This window comes from Buteo buteo, chromosome 18 (assembly GCF_964188355.1).
Source record: "Buteo buteo chromosome 18, bButBut1.hap1.1, whole genome shotgun sequence".
Classification (NCBI taxonomy): domain Eukaryota; kingdom Metazoa; phylum Chordata; class Aves; order Accipitriformes; family Accipitridae; genus Buteo; species Buteo buteo.
In genome coordinates this window covers 6,320,803-6,340,883 of record NC_134188.1, presented here as the reverse complement: position 1 = coordinate 6,340,883, position 20,081 = coordinate 6,320,803, and the positions used below count along the sequence as shown (strand labels likewise).

Below are 20,081 nucleotides of genomic sequence, written 5' to 3'. Positions count from 1 at the left end.
AATTTGATGCATTACATAAAAACAAACTCACCTTTCCTTCACACCCAGATATTAAGATCATGGACCACAAGAATCGGCAAAGGGTTATCTTTGTATTTTGGGTGGCCCTTTCCCTTCCAAGCCAGTGAAGTGCATAGCTTCACTTCACTGCCCTAGGAGGATATTTAGGGGGTTCGGGAGGCCAGAATCTGCCAGGGAGAAGCATGGTTACATTCATAAGCGTTTCTCAAACATGATGACACCTCTGCTGTGGCTCATTATCCTCAACATCATTTTAGGAGTCTTGTGCTCCAGGGACTGCAAGCGTGTGCAAGGATGGGAAGAGCTCCTTACACCTTCTCTCTTATTTACACTATGGAGCTGGCAAGTGCAACATGCTTCTTTCCCCACGGTAAAAAAAGTACATGGAGATTTTGGTAATGATTGGAAGGTTCAGGAAATTTTTTCACTGTAACACTAAGTACTACACCAATTATTAATAAATTCTTGCCCTTTTGCCTAATTTTGCTGGAACACACTCTGCGTTTTTATGATTCCCACATAGCTTTGTGGCTCAGCTATTTCGAGACTTCCTAGCACCAGTGACATGTATTCAACTGACACGTGCCAACTGTGAGGAAGCACTCACCTTATAAAGCTCTGTTCATTTCAATGGCAGCACAACTGGAACTTTTATAAGGCAAAACCCAAATCCAAACCAAGCCACTGAATTCAGGGTAGTGAACCAAAGTTAACAATGTGGCATTGCAGCCAAGTATTAGTAATAAGCTTCCTTCTCTTTTTAAAGAGAGTTTTCCACATTTCCTTGATTCACTTAAAAAAGAAAAAAAAAGTAAATAAAAAAGCCTGGAGCTGCAGAGAATATGGAAGATAAGAGGTGCGTTGACAATTGTAGCCTGTGTGACAATAGGAACATGTAAAACTAGCTCTTGCTTCCAGCACTACAAGTTTTGATAGGGGATGCAGCACAGCAGTTTAGAAACAAAGATTTGTCTGGGTTTGAAACACGCTTTCCTATCCCTTTTAACCTTCTTTTAGACAAAAACTGTACACTGTATTTATGGTTCTCTGGTATTATTTTGTACTGAAATTAGGCATACACCTTTTGGGTCACATGGATGCTCCTTTAGCAGACATATGCTTCATGTCCAAAAGAAACTGAAAGGGATAAATTCCATAACCATGAGAAGTCAGAGCTGCTGGAATTTTATGGCCAAAACCAGATTCTGCTGAACTACAGACAGCAATGTGGTGTAACCACTGCTGTGGAAATGTGCCGGCTGATTTCCAGAGGCCTTGGGCTCAAGTTTTGAATGGCAAGCCTCTTGGAAAGGAAACAGACCTTTACTCCTTCCATATGGCAGTGCTGATAGCTGTGTCATTTCATTTATCCTAGTTAAAATGTTAATGGTGTTAATTTTTCAGTGATGGGTTTAAAAAAAAAAAAAAAAAAGCAGCCCTGCACAGAGAACAGATTTTTTGCTTAAAGTTGATAGGAGCCTTCTGTTTAAAATCTGTTGCGAAAATAGCCAGTGTATCAATCATACACGTTTGTCTTGAGAGCTTCACAATCTCCGTATGTTCTTACTCTGAACCACTGGAAGGATTATGTTGCTGAGATTTCTCTAAGAAATATTAAAGAACAGGCTGTGTCAGTAACAGAGTTTTAAATGAGTAATAGCTGAGGATGAGCCTGCCTTGGTCTGGCCTGCTTTACAATTCTTGAGTCATTTTTGCCAAGAACTGATAAGAACAGAGGACAACTTTGGGACGTTCAACTATTATGAAAATATTTCAAAATCTGAAGCGTAATCTTGGACAACTAAATACCTATTTGATCCCTGATGCTGCAAACAGTTCAGCTCCTATTTGTCTTTAATCACAAAAGTAGTCCCACTGACTTCTAAGCAGGTAATTTTAAATAATGCCTGACACAGGAGCAGGGCCTGTTATGCTAAATGAATTCAAAGATTTTTTTTTTTTTTCCAGAGCTTTAAAAAGCAGGTCATAGACACAGCTAAGTATCTAAATTTAAACATTTTGGCCTCAAGCTTTAGAATTCTAAAATAATTTTCAATTGGAGAAATTTAATAAGTGTAACAAAAAACCCTCTAGTGTGCTAGACTATTAAATCATAGTTTGGCCTGAACAGAAATTATACATTATGATACATAGTTTTAATTTTAGCAGTGTAGCTTGTGAAAATTAAGCTGAGGAAGAAAATAGGAAAGCATTTAAGAAGTACTTACTGATTGGTAGATTTGCCTACTACCAGTTTAATTTAGCTGTGCTATCAATCCCGTAGGAAGAAAAAAATATTCTCAAATATATGCATATGAGCTGATTTATCCTTTAAACCAGTGTTTGAAATGTGCCTGTGTTTGGGAAACTTCCTGTTTTTTTCAGTATTTTCTGCATATCTCTGTAAAGAAGATGGTGGACTCGGCAGTGTTAGGTTTACAGCTGGACTCGATCTTAAAGGTCTTTTCCAACCTAAACGATTCTAAGAATCTTCCTTTGCTGACCGACAGCTCATTCTTGGAGCAAAGCGTTACGTGTTACGATGCTTTCACTTTGAGCCTTTGTGAAAAGTGACAAGCTAACCTATATTCCCTGTTCACTCCAGCTAGGATCTGCCTTTTTGCCCCAGAGTTGGAATGCCCTCAGTCCTCCTTGCACGAGGTTATTATATATTCATGTAATAAAACCACCTTGGTTGTAACACAGCTTTCGAAGGGAAAGGATGAAAGCTTTGGTGCTTAAAACACTTAAAAGCAAGCTGAACAAATCACCAGAAATTCTAAATGAAAACAATACTTCTGCTTTTCAAATTGCAATGGTAGAGAAGGTAAGTAGCTTCTCTTTAAATCAAAACTCTTGAAATTGCTTGTCTTCCACAGTGCTTTGAAACCACAGAGTTTTGAGAGAAGGGGATTGATTACACAGGCTTGTATTTCACAAGGGTTATTCCCCCTCTCTGGGCCTGAAAGGAATGATTAGGAGTTTACTTCAACCACAGAGCGCAACTACTGCTCTTCTCTCAGTTAAGTCTTGGAAGACCCACTGTTGAAGGAGAATCTAAAGAGCAGCTGACAAAGAACTGGGAGCGTACTGGGTATGGATTAGAGCGCCACATATATACTCTTTACCTAATCTTAGTAAAATTGAACAAATTACGTGCTCCTTTCTAGGAACAGGAAGTCTCTGATGTCTGATTTAAATTCACCCTTAACTAAAGGGTAGACAACACCAATAATCATAAGATGACACACCATTACTCAGGCAAGGCTGCCTCCTTCAGATTCAGGACTAATAATTCATTCTCTCACATTGCTGGTTGCATTGGCAGATGAGAAATGACTCCCGCTTCACTTTGCTCAGAGGCCTTCCAAACAAATATCACCATTTTGCATTCACTGAAAGGCTTCATAGTTCTTTACAGAAAAATACTGGACTGGACAACATGTGCATACAGAATAATTCCTATAACAGCGAGAGGACTGGTTCAGGACTTACGCTGTCCATGCCACGTCTTTAACAAGGCATGCAGTGGGCACAAGAAACAGGCCAAACCAGAAGTATCCACATCTCAACACCATTCCAGCCTGTGAAGAAAACAAAGAAATAAATCATGAATATTTTCAAGCCATTACATGTTAAGTGGTTGTTTACAAGGAAAAGGTAGAGTGATGGCATCAAACAGGTACCGCATCCATGATCTGAGTGATGTTGAAATTTGGTGTGTGGGGGGAAGTCTCATCAACTCTTAACAGAAGTTAGGCCTATAATTAACAAACAGCAATGGCATTTCTCATTGCAATCATTCCTTATGATATCAAACTCCTTAGAAATTTTTTAAAAAAATCAAGCGTTTTGACCAAATCCTCCACTGATACTAATTTGTGGATCCAGGCAGACACACTTTCACTCATGGAGAAGTGCAACTTAAGTATATTTAGCTTGCGCTTTTCACTATCTTTTTTGCTTACTCTCTACCCACTGTTCTAGATCCCTGAGCAGCATCAAACTGACATGAAAAAAAAATACATTTCGCACTAAAATGTTTCAGTCATATTCCACTTAAATACAGCACTTCCTGTTCAAACTACTGCTGCCTGAAACCCGGGTGGGAAAGGTTCACTCCTGTCACACAAATGGCTTTTTTTACAAACAAAAAGCTCAAAGCGTATATTTGTGTTTTTCTCACTGTTGTAACGCTTGAAGAAAAAGCTCAGCACTATTTGAGAAGGAAGCTACCTGGAAACCCTACAAGTCCCAGCATACACACATAGTTATGGAACAAAATTGAAATATAGCACTTTTTACAGAAATGTTATTTTAGGTCAATTAGAATGGTGAGTAAGGTCTGGGTTTGCTACACGGAAGACTTGAGACGACCTCACCACCTCTTGCATGCACACACACACACAGCTCCCATGAGAACCATTTAAGTTCTCTAGTACATTAGAAATAGAAAAGATTTTTTCTTCTGTAATGACTTGCATGCAGCACACAACTACAACAGAGGCTGAAAGGTGTCAACAACGTTCCCAGTGGCTAGCCGTATTTTGCTCCCTTGCCAGTTATGGATACTACCATGGCCCTTCCCCAAAACCTTTACTTCTCAGTATTTCGTACGCCACGTACGATACACACACACACACCCCTACTGACGTTCACGCGTGATGTCGCCACAGGCAGGGAGGGCTATACCTGCGGACACCGAACTAAAGCAGTTGTCTGAGCAGGGTGACACAGGCTTGGCTGGCTCAGCTGTGCCTCGCTGCTGGAGCACACGAGAGAGCAGCAGCCTGCAACGCTGAAGCGTCAGGGCATTTTACAGGCAAAGACAAAGTTGAGCTGCAGAACACTGAACCAAACAAAACATCTACTAGCCTTTGAAATACACCGAGAGAAGACAAAATCGTAATTATACCCTTTGAAAGACAAAGGTGGTTGATCACAACAGAAGGAACTTCCACCACTCACTACAGCAAAGCTTTAACACTGAGAAAAGCCATCACGTTGCACTGCCAGGACATCCACCAGCAGCACCCAGCATCTTCTCCCAGTGTTGATCTCTGTTTAAAAGTTGTCCACCTCACAACTCAAGTCATATTTAGCAGCAGCTTGCCCTTGGATTGCCAAGTAGGGAGTATTTCCAAAGGCGTTTTTCACTTTTGAATGTTAAATCCTCCATGCCATTGCTGGACTGGCAGATCAGCGGTAAATCTTGTGCTGAAACCGAGAGCAATCTAGACTGTGCTAAAACATTTATAGACACTTTGCCACCCACACAGACAGTAAGCAAACACATTACAGTCCCAGAATCAGCTCTCCGTTACTTGTGAGCCCTCAAGCCTGCTTTCACATGAGAATGCCCGAAGCATAAGGGAAGTTTTGATTTATGCTTATTTAAGGAAAAGGATGTACAGGAATAAGAGAGAAATCATAACGTTATTGTTAGCCAAAGAGCTGACCTGTAATAACACAGTGGCAAAGCATAACGAGATTTATCCTCTTGCTTTGCTTTTCTTTGGCTATGACCCTGCCAGTGCTAGCAGTCTAATCTCATCAGCATTTCCACTGACCATCCTTCCATTGCCTGTGCTAATGAAGGCTAAAAAAGGGCTGTAGTCTTTTATATGCATTTTCTGCTATTTTGGCTTCAAATATTTTACGTTCCACTTTTTGCTTTTCTAGCTGAAAGCAACTCAACACACTTTCAAAGTGCAGAACAATCTGAGTATGTGTTCAGCAGCAGTTTAAATGCTGTTATTGTTGTTACAAATGTTGACATCTCAATCAACAGCTATGAATTTGGACATTTCACATGTTGAGTTCGACACCAAAAAAAATGTCAAGCCAAATACTTTTGGCCTGCAATTATGCATTTTACTCAAGTATTATTCTGTCCAAAACCTGCACCATAACAGTAAAACTATTCATCACATCTGAACCCTGTCACACAGTCACTTCACAAGCAAGCCTTTTTCCACACAACCCTCTCCAAGACTTTACTCCACTTCACTCCACGCTCACCTGGACGGTTTCTTCCCTGCACATCTCTAGTTTCCTCTTGGAGCTATATGACTGCTACGCTGCATGACAGTGAACTGGTTTGTCTTGCATGCACAGCTCTGCCTCTGCACTCTGCCTCCTCTCCAGCAGGGTTCCACCATCTGCTCACAGGACAGGAGCTCCTCAGCAGAGGATTCACTGGAAACCACCTAACACATTCTGGGCACATCCATAGGCAGCATTTTTAGGATATTGTCCAACTTGTGGCAGAGAGGACTGGGTTACGAACAGAAGCTATAGTAAGAAGACCTATATGTCACAACAAAGCCTTCCTCAGGCTTCACAGCTGTTGCTGTGCTCCATTCCAGTTGTTCAGCTATTCACGAGAGCAGCGAAGACAGTACTGCAATACATCTTCAGCAAAACACGGCATTTCCAGACCCAGTCCCAATGAATAACACCCTTCACCTATCAGTTATCTCCCCCAGATAAGAAAAGCAGAGCTACTAAACGGGAACCACCACCGTTTGTTTTTTTTTTTTTTTCTTTTTTAGAAGATCACAGGGAGAAGGAGAAGAAATTGGTTTTTAAACAAATTCAAAATTTGACCAGCTCTGTCATCACACAGGCCCCACAATATGCAACTAAGTCATTTTTATTCTGTCTACTGATGTAAACATTAGTGACTAGCACATCCAAAGCCAACTACCAGAAACCATTCATCACCTGGCACCCCCAAAAAACCCTTGAGACTAATGGAAGTCCTCCTGCTGAAGACACCGCAACTTAAACTGGTGCCATTAGTAGACTGTCTTCCAAGCACTGTGGAGGCTGCCACAGTAAAATAGCTCATTTTAGAGCAGAGATAACATTTGTTGAAACAAAAGAATGGGAACAGGAAAAGAAGGAAAAAGCTTTGCTCCAGTTATTTCAACTGAGGAGCAATTTAGGTCCCAATACCTTTAACCTCTTGTAAACTGGTTTTGTAAGAGTGGGTACTTTCTTTTTTCCTTTGCAACACAGCAAAAAAAGCGGTAGTACTGGCCAGTCAGAATGACTAAGAAAATCTGCTCTGCACTATTATTTTAGAAAGCCTAGGTTAAGGGGTTTGGGGGTTTGTTCGGGGTTTTTTTGTTGTTTGTTTTAAATCAAGGAAATGCTCTACACAAGCATATCAAACAGGAAATAGGTTGTTTTAAAAAAAAATCTTAAATTGCAATATGGAATACATTTCTTTTTCCATTTTACTATTCTTTCTTAGTATGCAAATAAGCATCATTCGTAGTTTTCCTTTTCCACTGTGGTGGGTGGACCCTGGCTGGATGCCAGGTGCCCACCAAAGCTGCTCTATCACTCCCCCCCAGCTGGACAGGGGAGAGAATATATAACAAAAGGCTCGTGGGTCGAGATAAGGACAGGGAGAGATCACTCACCAATTGCTGTCACGGGCAAAACAGACTTGACTTGGGGAAATCAGTTCAATTTATTACCAGTCAAATCAGAGTAGAATAAGAATAAAAACAAAAACTAGATCTTAAAAACACCTTCTCCCCACCCCTCCCTCCTTCCTGGCTCAACTCCACTCCCAGTTTTCCCTACCTCATCCCCACAGCACTGCAGGCGGATGTGGGGATGGGGGTTACAGCCAGTTCATCATACGTTGTCTCTGCTGCTCCTTCCGTCTCAGGGGCAGGACTCATCGCTCTTCCCTTGCTCCAGCGTTGGGTCCCTCCCATGGGAGACAGTCCTCCACAAACTTCTCCAACACGTGTCCTTCCCATGGGCTGCAGTTCTTCACGAACTGCTCCAGTGTGGGTCCCCTGAAGGGTCACACGTCCTGCCAGAAAACCTGCTCCAGCGTGGGCTCCTCTTTCCACAGATCCGCAGGTCCTGCCAGGAGCCTGCTCCAGCGTGGGCTTCCCACAGGGTCACAGCCTCCTTCGGGCATCGCCCTGCTCCGGCGTGGGGTCCTCCCCAGGCTGCAGGTGGAGATCTGCTCCCCCGTGGACCTCCCTGGGCTGCAGGGGGACAGCCTGCCTCACCAGGGTCTTCCCCACGGGCTGCAGGGGAATCTCTGCTCCGGCGCCTGGAGCATCTCCTCCCCCTCCTTCTGCACTGACCTGGGGGTCTGCAGGGTTGTTGCTCTCACATGTTCTCACTCCTCTCCCCAGCTGAAGTTGAAAATTGCACAGTTTTTTCCCCCCTTCTTAAATCTGTTATCCCAGAGGTGCTACCACCATCGCTGATGGGCTCAGTGTTGGCCAGCAGCAGGTCCATCTTGGAGCCGGCTGGCATTGGCTCTGTTGAACATAAGGGAAGCTTCTAGCAGCTTCTCACAGAAGCCACCTCTGTAGTGCCCCTGTGACCAAAACCTGGCCACGCAAACCCAATACATCCACCCAATAGTGGTGGTGCCACTATTTTCAACAACAACTTCTAAGACGAACAACAAGGCCAGAAGTGCCCAGGGATGGGAAGCCAGATATCCAGACTGTTTTCATATTCTTATCACATCATGGTTAGACAACAACTAGGGACCAGTAAGTGATTCAGACAAACCAAACACGGGTCTCAATCATCTTTGATCATTCAGGAAAAGTGAGACAAAATTTAAATTAGTATTCTGAATAATAAAAGCTGTTTATTACTTTATTTCCTCATATACCCATGCATCCTAACTCTGATTAAAAAAAAAAAAAAGGACAGCAGAAGCATAAGATCACAATGAAAACAGCTAGCATTGTATTTACAGCATGACAAAAATTATTACTGGAAGCGTGTCTGGATCCTGATCATAGCTCTCTCCACGAGACATGGATAAGGACCCAATAAACTGCTAAATTATGGTTTCACACTCATTCAGATTCCAGCTTTATACATTAGGGATCCAAGTCCAACCTGCAGTCAGGTGATCAGTCAGATCACTTTGGTCCCAACTAGTCAAACATGGATGATGGCATGGCACTGCCTTTGGCAGCACTTGGGAAAGGAGAAGAAAGGAAGAAGATGGCCATGTTATTATTGTGAGGGTTTCACATAAGATACCAGCACAAGAAAAGTTCACTGCCCTCACTGAGATACTATTGTCTAGACATCTGCGACACTGAACGATCCAGCTGATGAGAGACACGTGGCTGGAGACCCAAACACAACTCTAGGAGCCTTGGCCCTGCTGCTCCATCTGCGTTGCCTCAATAAACAAAGCAGAACGCTGTGCATCACCAGCAGGCACTTAACCCCACCTTAAGGTAGTCAACTGAGATGCACTAGGTAGACATCTCTGCCCATACCTCTCCTCCACCAGTTCTAGACCAGTGACTTGGTCTGAGCACATCACTTGAGAAGGGCTAAAGCTGGGGCAGGGGAATCCCAGTTGGTCACTTTGCTCCCATCCCACGTTAGGCGAGTCACTTAGAAGCATGTTTGTTATTCAGTCAATGAGGATAGTTGTCTTCAAAGCCTGCCTCAGCCCACCACTTGGAGGTGCCACTCCTAGGGTCTCAGTCTCGGCCATTTTCCCACCAATGACAGGGTGCTGCTAGCTTGGGCAAACAATTCCATCCCATTTGTCTTGAAGTCCCAGTGCCACACCTGATAGCATGGTATACGGACAAATATATGATTCTTCATGAGAAGCTCAGGCATTAACACTGGGACACATCGCAGCAATGTTCCTACTTTACTCTGCAAAGTCCCAGATTCCTGGGAAAGATTGCCTTTCATTTGCTCTGCAGCAATAAGGCTAATTCAGAAACTGCTTTAAAGGTCTAGGAAATATTTTCAGTAGAAAGTTAAACACACTCTAGCCCAATCTTGAAATTGTTGCACTTTTAGTGATGTCGCAGCTTAGACATCTTTGCTGCAGGGTTTTTCTTTTTAATGCTTTCCATGAGTAAATTTGAAGCCTAACTTCAGTAGGAAGAGGAACAGATTCCATGTATGAAAAAACGATCACAGATTACAAACCACATCACAGTGCAAACTCCTCTGCAAATATCTGATGCATCTAAACAGTTTGCAGACCATTACCCAGCCCTGTTTTCCTTCAGAGAACTGCACCATGCACTCCCTGCGTGATCTGAGTCCTATTAAGACCAAATGTTTCAGTGCCAGCGCTGGGTGGTTTTCTTGCTTCAAAAGACCTGGAAGTTTAAATTTGAAAAGGGCAAAAATATTAAATCCTTATCAAACAAGTTGCTGAATAGATCTTTAAGGTGACATAGGACTTGCCACATGCTAACACTGTAGGCACATGCCATGCAACAACTGGAAGACTTTGTGTCATATAGCAATCTATTTTTCATAATTTATTCTGAAGGCGTCAACTAGAAATGGCTTTCTCCCACTTTAAATGATAAACCAGCATTTGTTAGATTCAGTCAAAACCTCCTACTATTTCTATTAGCTTATGTGGAATGATCAGTATCTCCACCCCATGCTGTTATATTGTACAAAACACAGAAATTCTGTAATACTTACTGTCTTATACAAGATCCTTAAAGTGCTACAAATACCAGACCTACCTTAAAGACTACATATATTAAAACCCAAGTGCAGAGAGATGACAGGGTTTGCTCACGGTCACACAAATCAATTGCAGAGCTGGGCAGATTGCCCAAGTCCTTCAATTAAATCACACTACACAGAGACTGAGCCTACTGGAGCTCGAGTATGAAATATAATCAATATCCAAGAATGCAGTCTCAAGGATTTTCCCCGCGCACATTGGAACATAATCTAGCCTCAACATGAGTCGGTGCTTAAGAACTTTCCCCCCCCCAATATAACTGTAGCCAGCTCCAGGCTGGACAGATTTACTAGACTCAGGGCTGACAGGTGTGATCAACAGATTTACCAGCTCCCTCTTCAACAAGCATCTTGGCTGGAAACGTGCCTAAAGAATAACCCCTTTGGGTTAGTGGCAAAGTGTTAAAAAAAGAGGCAAAAGAATTTGTTTTCCCCTCCTGCTTACACCACTGGGAGTCAGGAGTACCTCAAATGAAATCAGCAGAGCTCTACCACTGAAAGGTTGGCTGGATATTTCCATGTCTGAAATAAAGATGTGCAATGTTTTCCATAATGTAAGCGTTTTCATTCTAAAATGACTCAGATGAAAACAATGACCTCACTGGCTGGCTGGATTTAACACAATGACACATTGGTCCAGTCTCAAACCTATTTCCTCCCTCTTCCAGTCTCCACTCATACAGCCATATCCCCTTGAGAGCAATAAAAGGAGGAAAGAGAAAATCAGATACCTCACTCAGATATGTTACCCCTTTTCCTTAATTTTGCCAGTCATACTTAAAACCATATGGAAGTCTAGAGTAGGAAGTCCATCCACTGTCCAGCTTCCACGACATAGTTATCAAGCTTATTGGTAATTTTATTGTAATAGCTGGATATAAATGTAGGGAGGTACGATAGGAGCAGTACTTTGAGCGAAAAGAAAAATGCCAACACAATATCACAAAGGCATATATTCAGCATTCCTAGTAAAGCCCAAGATATTTTGAAATATAGGTCTCAGGCAAGAAGCTTTTCATTAAAGAAGTTGCTAGTTACAAGGGTTAAAAGAAAGCATGAGAATACAAACTAAAGTACAGAAAACCCAGAAAAACATAATTGCAACTCAAAAAAGACAAATCACTTGCTTGAAGTTCTGTCATGACTAGAAAATCACAGGAATTAGCAATACAAAGCTGCAAAACCAAAAATCAGTATCTTCAAGGAGGTAAAAAACCCCTAACAGCCCCCCCCCCTTCACATACACTGCCATGATTTTGGAGAAACTAGTTAGATCTACAACACCATAGGAGCACAGTGAAATCCTCAGATCTTCTACTCCCTTTTATTTTCTTGTTAGGAACTATTTTTCCATAATGGAGGAACACAAAAAGTTAGCAACCTATTTTTATTCTATTTCTTAATGTAATTTACAGAAATTAAGATTTGATTCATAAATGAATATATCATTGGCCAAATAGGTCTCAGAAGGTGTTAATAAGCTGTCTTTTGCTAACTAAAAATATATTCTAAATATACAGCCTCGCCTGAAAAAAATTACTGTATCTCATTACTTAATTAGTACACAACACTACCAATTAAACAAGGAGCCTGCCCATGTTACTCTCCATTACTACTTTGATAGCAGAGAATTAAGAAAATTAATCAGATGGTGTTTTAATTTGATTTTATGGTCCACTGGCAGTGTAAACTCTGATGCAGTTTCATGCAGCCTATCATTTCTTTTTCATTATTGGTTACATTAAGCTCAACAAAAAATGTAAATCAATGTTTCTTCAAAGTCATTTGGAGAACACTGTTGGTTAAAAATTGGTAGTAAAATCATGCTCCATGTGAATGGATGTAAGTGGATTCCTGAAATTTTATTAGAAAACACAGATTTCATTAAGCAAAGAAGCTTCTTAAAGTGGGTAAAATATCTCAATAAATCTTTACGTAAATGGCACCAAGCCGTAATTATTCTCCCTGGTTAAAAAAAACATAAAAATATCTTTCTGTATTAGTCTGAGCTCCCCCAGCACAAATTAGAATTACTGAATAAAAGGAATTCCTTCCTTTACACGTGTTCTTGTGGACCACGAACACCTTGAAAAAACTGATGTAGAGGACGCTGTTGATGGCATCCAACATTTATTTTTCCTCACGAGTGAGGCCTGATACTACTTCTGAATCATAAGATAGTTTGAGTCTTCTGAGATATGTCCAATTAGATGGTTGTGCAACGCAATATAATCTTCTTTTATATTTCAGTTTATGATGAACTCACTCTTGAGGATGTGGAAGAGTAGACCCACCTGCTGATGGGTGCTGACCTGCTCTGGTGCTGTAACTTCACTGAGCCCAAGTAAAATCTGTATGAAAGTGTGCTGCTCCGGATAAAAGCAAAGTCACCCCTATAGACATTTTTTTAGAATCTTTAGTTTTCCTCTCCTTCCCCCTCAAACTAAACCAACACAGGCATGAATAGAAAGAGCAAAGTAAATCTGAAACAGTAACTTCCATAGACCTGACAATGAAACAGTTTGTCTTGTTCACTGTTTCATGCACTTTAGTATAAACTTCTACTCTGCATATAAAAATAAATGTATACTTTACATGATGTTTTTCCTTTTGAAGTCATGTTCAGCATGTAACCACTCTTGTTTGGTGCCTATAACTTTTTCCGTGCAGGTTTTAATAGTAACCACTCTTGTATAGTAGCTGCCCTTATTTAATAACTGCCTTTATCATGAAAGCTGCAGGGGAAAAAAATTAAATTTTACAGAACCCACCTTTGAATTTAAAACTCCAAGGGAGTAATTATGTTTAGCAGAAGCCGTTCCTTGCCAGTGAAGATGTAAGATATTTGTACAACCTGCCAAGTTACACCTACAAAGAGTCAGAACCTTTGAATTTCCTGGCTTTGTGTGTTGAAATTTTCCAACTGTGCTACTGCAACAACACTGGCTTCCTCACATAAAACACATTTGTTTCGAGATACTCCCTCCTCCCCAGTATTACCAAAGTAGCATCCCTAAGTAAAAAGGTGCTCTACCAAGAGCAGAAAGATCACTTTCAGGAACTCTGGTCTTATTCCACCTCTGCCATGGTTTCATGGTATGTGTTTGGGCATGTGTCCTAATCTCAAAGAAAACATAGAAAATACAGTCAAGCTCACTGGAGTGTTTTGAAAATAATTTTTTAAACAACTGTGTAAGTAGTATATTGAAAAATAGCTTTTTTTATATTAGTATCAAATAACACTTCCCCCACCTCACATGATTGTTTTGCTAACTTTTTAAAAATCACCTTTGAAGTCTGCATTTATTCCTTTTCTACTTGTTATGCCACTGAGTGTATCTTTGTGCTAAGCATTTATGTGCTTTTATAGACCATCTTAAGAGAACAGATTAAAAAAGAAAACATAAACCACATTAACTGAGCTACACTGTTAAATATTTCAGGTAAGTATAATTAGGTATCTATCCACTCGCCTGAACCATCTAAACAATTTTGTCTTCTGATTGAAGCTGCTGACCAAAACTCAAGTTCCACAGCACAGATAAAGATCTGGAATGGCCAATGACAAAACTTTCATCGATATTAATTTAAATTAGATTCTGCACATTATCCCCACATCTGGCAAATTAAGTTGACTTTAGCAAGACTGCTGCTCTCCAGCGCCCTGATCTAGCAATTTAGATGGGGCATGGAGACACCTATGCTTGCAGGCAGCTTGTCAGAAAGTACGGTGACTCTACACATGATTTGCTGCTTGCAGTAGAGCTACAGCATTAAAACCCACAACTGGAAAGCACTGTGGTTTTTTATATTTTGTTTTTAACTTATTTCCTGATATGATTTGAGATTAAATGTACCAGGATAACACTATTCTTTGTGTCTCACATCTTGCAGATTCCTCAATAGCTCAAGAATTCCAGAAAATGGCTGATAACCATACAGCACAAATTAGATCTAGTAACGGCAGTGCTCAGAGAAGTAAATCTCTTTCCAGTTTTTCAAATTGGGGTATAGGCTTATAAATCAATGAGCAGGCTGATTTCTTACTGAAGTCAATAGCAGCTGAAAGTACGTCACTTCCATAGAGAAGGCTCTGCGTTCTGCAAAACTATGTCCTGTAAAGTCAGTGCTATAGATCTTTATCTGTTCTTAATCTGTTATAGCAATGGTTGACTTGCATCAGGTAAGTCATTACTTCCCCACACTATATTTCTCCAGAAGAGTAGTTTACTAGCTCAGTCACTACATAATCACCTGGGATTTTATCTTCACTCAATGGTTATGTTCTTAAAGCATATTCTGAATGCAGTTAGCTCAAAGTTTTCTTTACTGTCACACTGTCTCTCTTGAAGGCCCTAAAGACGTCAGGTTATTTTAGCATGACTGCAGTTCAACTCAGATCAATGGAGTCTTACCACAAATGGGTACCTTCCCCCATAAAATCTTGGTTCTTTCCTTCATTTTCATTCCCAGAGTGATTTATTTCATTGCTTGAGCACATATGACCTCTTCATCCAGCTGCCACGTCTTTGTGCCTTATATTATCATGTACCAAGCACATCTGCAATGATTCCCACGCAGCCTCTTGCCAAACCCTAGAGATACAGCCTGTCTCTCCCTTCTTCCTTTCACCCTTTACTCGCATCTTCATAACAGCAGCACAATATAGCAGCGATTTACATAAATTGTCCTTTGCACATCACATTGCAAATCACAGCTACAGATGCCCGCTCGGAATCTATAAATAAATGAATTGCAGCCAAAAGTTAGCTTCCTGGCCCACAGATATGCCTGACAAGCGTGACGGGTATGTGGTGCAGTGGTTGATGTCTGTAGGGGACACTAGTGCCACGGCAGATCTTCTGCACCACTCGGTCTTGGTCACCTTGTGCCACCCCCGTTTCTCCGCAGATGGCTAATTTCTGAGTATGTGACATTGAAAACACAAGAGCGAGAGACAGACCTAACAGCTGAAGACAGACAGTCCCACAGGAAACGTTCTCTTAATCATAAAACATCGACAAAATGACCACAAGTGCTAGTCCAAGGCGAAGAGGCTCTCCTGGACGCCCAGTCCCAGGGCTGGCAGCACAACCACCTCTCCTGCCTCCACAGCCCTTCCCAGCAAGGCAGCCCAGGCAGCCTCTCCACCCGCAGCGTGCCAGGTAGCGCTATTTTTAGGAGACCCATATCGCCCGCTCCTTCGTTGGGAAGGACGCTGTGCAAGCACGACACCGTTTGGTGCACTAACTTCAGTTTATGGTATTGATTTATGCCTTCCCTTTAATTAAAAGGCACCAAGAAAACATTTGTTTTTGATTCGGATACTCAATCCCACCGAGACCCGTTTTCAGCCGGCTCCTCAGCACGGGTCCAGCGGGCCCCGTCCGCGTCTCCACAATGAATTACTTCCGCGAACGCGCAGGCCGAAAGCTTCCCCGAATCCTCGCCCCTAATCCCCGACATCTGTTCTGCGTCCAGGCCGGGCTGCGGCGGGGACCCGCCAGCGCCTGCTGTCAGCGTGGCCGCAGATGAGCAAACACAGCGGCGCCCGCGTCAGGCCGCCGTGTGATTTCAGCTGAGAACTCCGGACATGGAGCACGGTTCTCATCTGAAGCATCCGTTCACGTCGAGGAAACACCTGTTAAGAAACTATCCAAAATAAATTTACCGTGAGTCTTTTAAGAAAGAGAAAAAACGTGACTGACAGCAGCAGTACAAGATCCGACAGCAGCAGGATTCAAAGCCCCATTACAAACCCTGACCAATTAAATACATGAACGGCACCATTTTTCATTTCAGGGTAACAGTTACTAGTTCATTTCTCATCTTCCGCTTAAAATAGATGCTCTTCACACTGCAAGACTGAAGTTTGACCTATTGTGACCTGGTTTATTTTTTTCTGTGTGCAAAAATCCTACAATGCCATGTTGGGTGTAGTTTTAAAAGAAACACTCCCGTACGGTTACTCTTTAAAATCATGTCAGCAGTATATCATCACAAACAGTTTTAAAACAGTTTCTGCCTGGCTAGTGAAAATGGTGGACAGTGATATTCTGCTTAAAGCCTGCAAGGTACAGTAAACAAAAATCAGTAATTTGAGAATTAACGTTAAAATAGTAGAAGTATTGAGATAGTCCAAAGCCGTATCAATGACATCGGAAGCAAACCCCAAAGTCTTTCAAGACTTTTGAGTATCAGAGACAACCAGCATTTTTAAAAAGCTTGCCAGCAATCTTTTCACTTGAACCATTGTTTTCCCCCTTCAGGGACTCTGGAGGTTTACTTAGGCCAACGGTGGGGACCTTCCCCTCCCCACTGTGTACACATCTGACCAGCGATCACACTGCAGGCCACTCACTAACGATTGTGGTATTTTTCAAGAACACTTAAGCGACTTTGGAGGATGGGTCACACCAATGTTCAAGGAGAACTAGATCAAATATTTGCAATATTTTGCATTTCCCGGTTTCTTTCTATCCAGGGCTCTCCAGCAAGAACTATGCTGCTTACTAATTTGAGCACTATACCATGCCTGTGAGGTAGGAAATTTAGTTCTCATGCTGTAGGTATGGAAAACTAACATTCGTAGCAATTAAGGCAGCTTTCCCTACATCATGCAGCAGTTTTGGGCCGAAGGCAGGTGACGCCAGCTCCACCAGCACTTTCCTTGGGAGGCAGACTGCCAGAGGCACAAAGTGCCTGCAAGGAGGCACCCATCGCTGTGTTGCTGTGCCTACACCAGAGGAGAGCAAGAAAAACTCTGGGCTTGGGTCGTGGTTTAACCCCAGCTGGCAACTAAGCCCCACACAGCCTCTCTCTCACTCCCCCCCAGGGGAACGGGGGAGAGAATCAGAAGGGTAAAAGCGAGAAAACTCGTGGGCTGAGATAAAGACAGTTTAATAGGTAAAGCAAAAGCCCTGCACACAAACAAAGCAAACCAAGGAATTCCTTCACCGCTTCCCATGGGCAGGCAGGTGTTGAGCCATCTCCAGGACAGCAGGGCTCCATCACGCCTAACGGGGACTTGGGAAGACAAACGCCATCACTCCGAACATCCCCCCTTCCTTCTTCTACCCCCAGCTTTATAGACTAGATATGACATCCTATGGTCTGGAATATCCCTTGGGTCAGTTGGGGTCAGCTGTCCCAGCTGTGTACCCCCGCAACTTCTCGTGCCCCCTCAGCCTGCTCACTGGTGGGGTGGGGGGAGAAGCAGCAAAGGCCTTGGCTCTGTGTAAGCCCTGCTCAGCCGTAGGGAAAACATCCCTGAACGAAAACATCCCTGTGTTATCAACACTGTTTCCAGCACAAATCCAAAACACAGCCCCATACTAGTTACTATGAAGAATATTAACTCTATCCCAGTCAAAGCCAGAAAAGCACGGCACAGTGGGTTGCACAATCAATCTCTTTGCCTGAGTCAAACAGACTTCCTCACCAGATAACCTCTGTTTATTCAGATTTCCAAATTCTGCTTGATCCAGCATGATTGAGTTCATTATCAGAGCTTCAGAAAATAAGGTACCACAGGGTAAGTGGGCAAGGTCCTTGCACAGGAGAATAACAAGTTAGATAACACGAAGCCAGCAGGACTACAAATGCAGTATTCTTAATGGAGAGAGATCACCTGGGGAGTTCTACAGACAGTTGTGCTATGATTTGTGCCAACCAAGATATTCATAGATGGTCTAGGAAAGGGGTGAATAGCAAGGCAACTGTTTGAGAGGATACCGTCTCCCTCAGCATATAAAATAATAAAAACCAAACAAAGAATGGCAAAAGGACTTGTCGTGTAATAAAATAAAATTCAATGTTTTTAAGTGAAAAGTGATAGACATGGGTAGTAATAGTCAGCCGAAGGCCTAAGGATGCAATCCTGTTACCCAGCAGTCAAAAAAAAAAAGGGAGGGGGGGGGGGCAAATTGAGTGTTAGGACTTACTAGGAGTGGGATAAAAGAAACCTGAGCATTTTGCTGCTATAACCCCCCTGTGCTTCATCTACATGCTCCCTTCATTCCAAAACAAACACTGGAGAATTAGAAAAGGTTGAGAAGAAAGGCAACAAAAATAATCAGAATATGACATAGCTTCACTATAAGTAATGACTAATGCAATGATGTTCCTTTTTAGGAACATGGAAAAGAGAGAGACTATATAAAGGCCTGTAAAGACAAGAACAGCAGAAAGCAGGTAAACAGAATTATCACTCCGTTCTTCTTCCAGTACAAGGACTGGGGACACCGGATCAGACAGCCAGTGGCAGGTTTAAAACCAGTTAGAGATAATATGCTTTCACATACATAGCGTAGGATTCATGCAGGTTGTGGACCACACAGAGATCACATTACTTGCAAACCTTGAACTTAAAATTACACCGCTTCCTGGAAGAAAAACCCATAGAGGTATAATAAATACAAAGGTATTGTTTCTGGGTGTTGAAATCCCTGGGCTGCTTAGAGCTGGGAGATTACACCACAGAAGTATCATTATATCCTTTTCTATTCTTATACTCTTCCTAATCATCTGCCACTGGGCATTGTCACAGCCAAGACAGTAGGTTAGATACCTACATTGGGACCAAATACATGTTATTTAGATTGCATTAGCTGGAGGCTGCAGATAAAGAAGATACTGAGAGCGCCAGGGAGAAAACATTTTTTTCTCTATCATGAAATGAAATCAATTGGGCAAGGCTGAGAGGATACATAACAATGAGGGGCCCAATCCCCTTGACACTGCACTGACCCCTACCCATCTGCCTCTTATATCTCCCAGATCTCCCCTGCTTCCTCTACCTTCTAGAACCCACTCCTCAATTGCTCTCACATTAAATTTTGAAGTCTCATAATTTTGTATTCGTCTGTCAGGTGGTGACATTCAGTGAGACCCAGCCTGCTGGAAAGCCTGACTTGTGAAGATGAACAAAATTGATAGTTCTTTGGGACAGTCACCAGCCATTATCAGGGATGCTGGTTTCCAAAGACAAATGATGATAAAAAGCATCTGATCTGTTTCTTCTAACCCACCGAGCATGGATAAGGTCTTCTGCGTGGGTACCTAACAGACATTCTAGTGAATAACCCTGTTGTCTCAAGGTGACATAATTACACACTACTCCTTTCTCCCTCACTGTCAGGTGGAGGAAACTAAGGACCTATGCACATAAGAGCTGGAATTTTACTAACTCCTCTCACAGAGAGGAAAGGTAGCCACTGGTCCCAGTGATACTTAAATCCATTGCAGGAGTTCCTCAAAGCATTTCATTTTGCTTAACAGACAACTAAACTAAACTAATCTGATGATAAAGCAATGTGCATTTCAATGAAGTGAAAGGGAGAAAGATAACTCAATGCAAACATGTGTTACGTAAAGCTCCTTAAAAAACATTTTAGCAGAGGAAAATCAACACCAGAATGCCAGGCTCTAGGGTTCAGCTCCTTCAAAAGTGACAAGCTTTCAGCCCACAAAACCACACGCTGTGGCCAGCTTACGCCTTCCTATTAGACTTGCACTGCAAAGTGAGGCTTTGC

The 20,081-nt window shown here is 42.2% G+C and overlaps 1 protein-coding gene across 1 annotated transcript in view; it reads right to left on the bottom strand.

Moving 5' to 3' along the window:
* Window positions 1-20,081, bottom strand: part of ATP8A2 (ATPase phospholipid transporting 8A2) — a 306,672-nt gene that overhangs the window by 26,821 nt on the left and 259,770 nt on the right. The window contains exon 34 of the mRNA XM_075050583.1: window positions 3,517-3,605. Within this exon, the coding sequence (XP_074906684.1) occupies window positions 3,517-3,605 (89 nt within the window). The remainder of the gene's footprint in view (window positions 1-3,516; window positions 3,606-20,081) is intronic.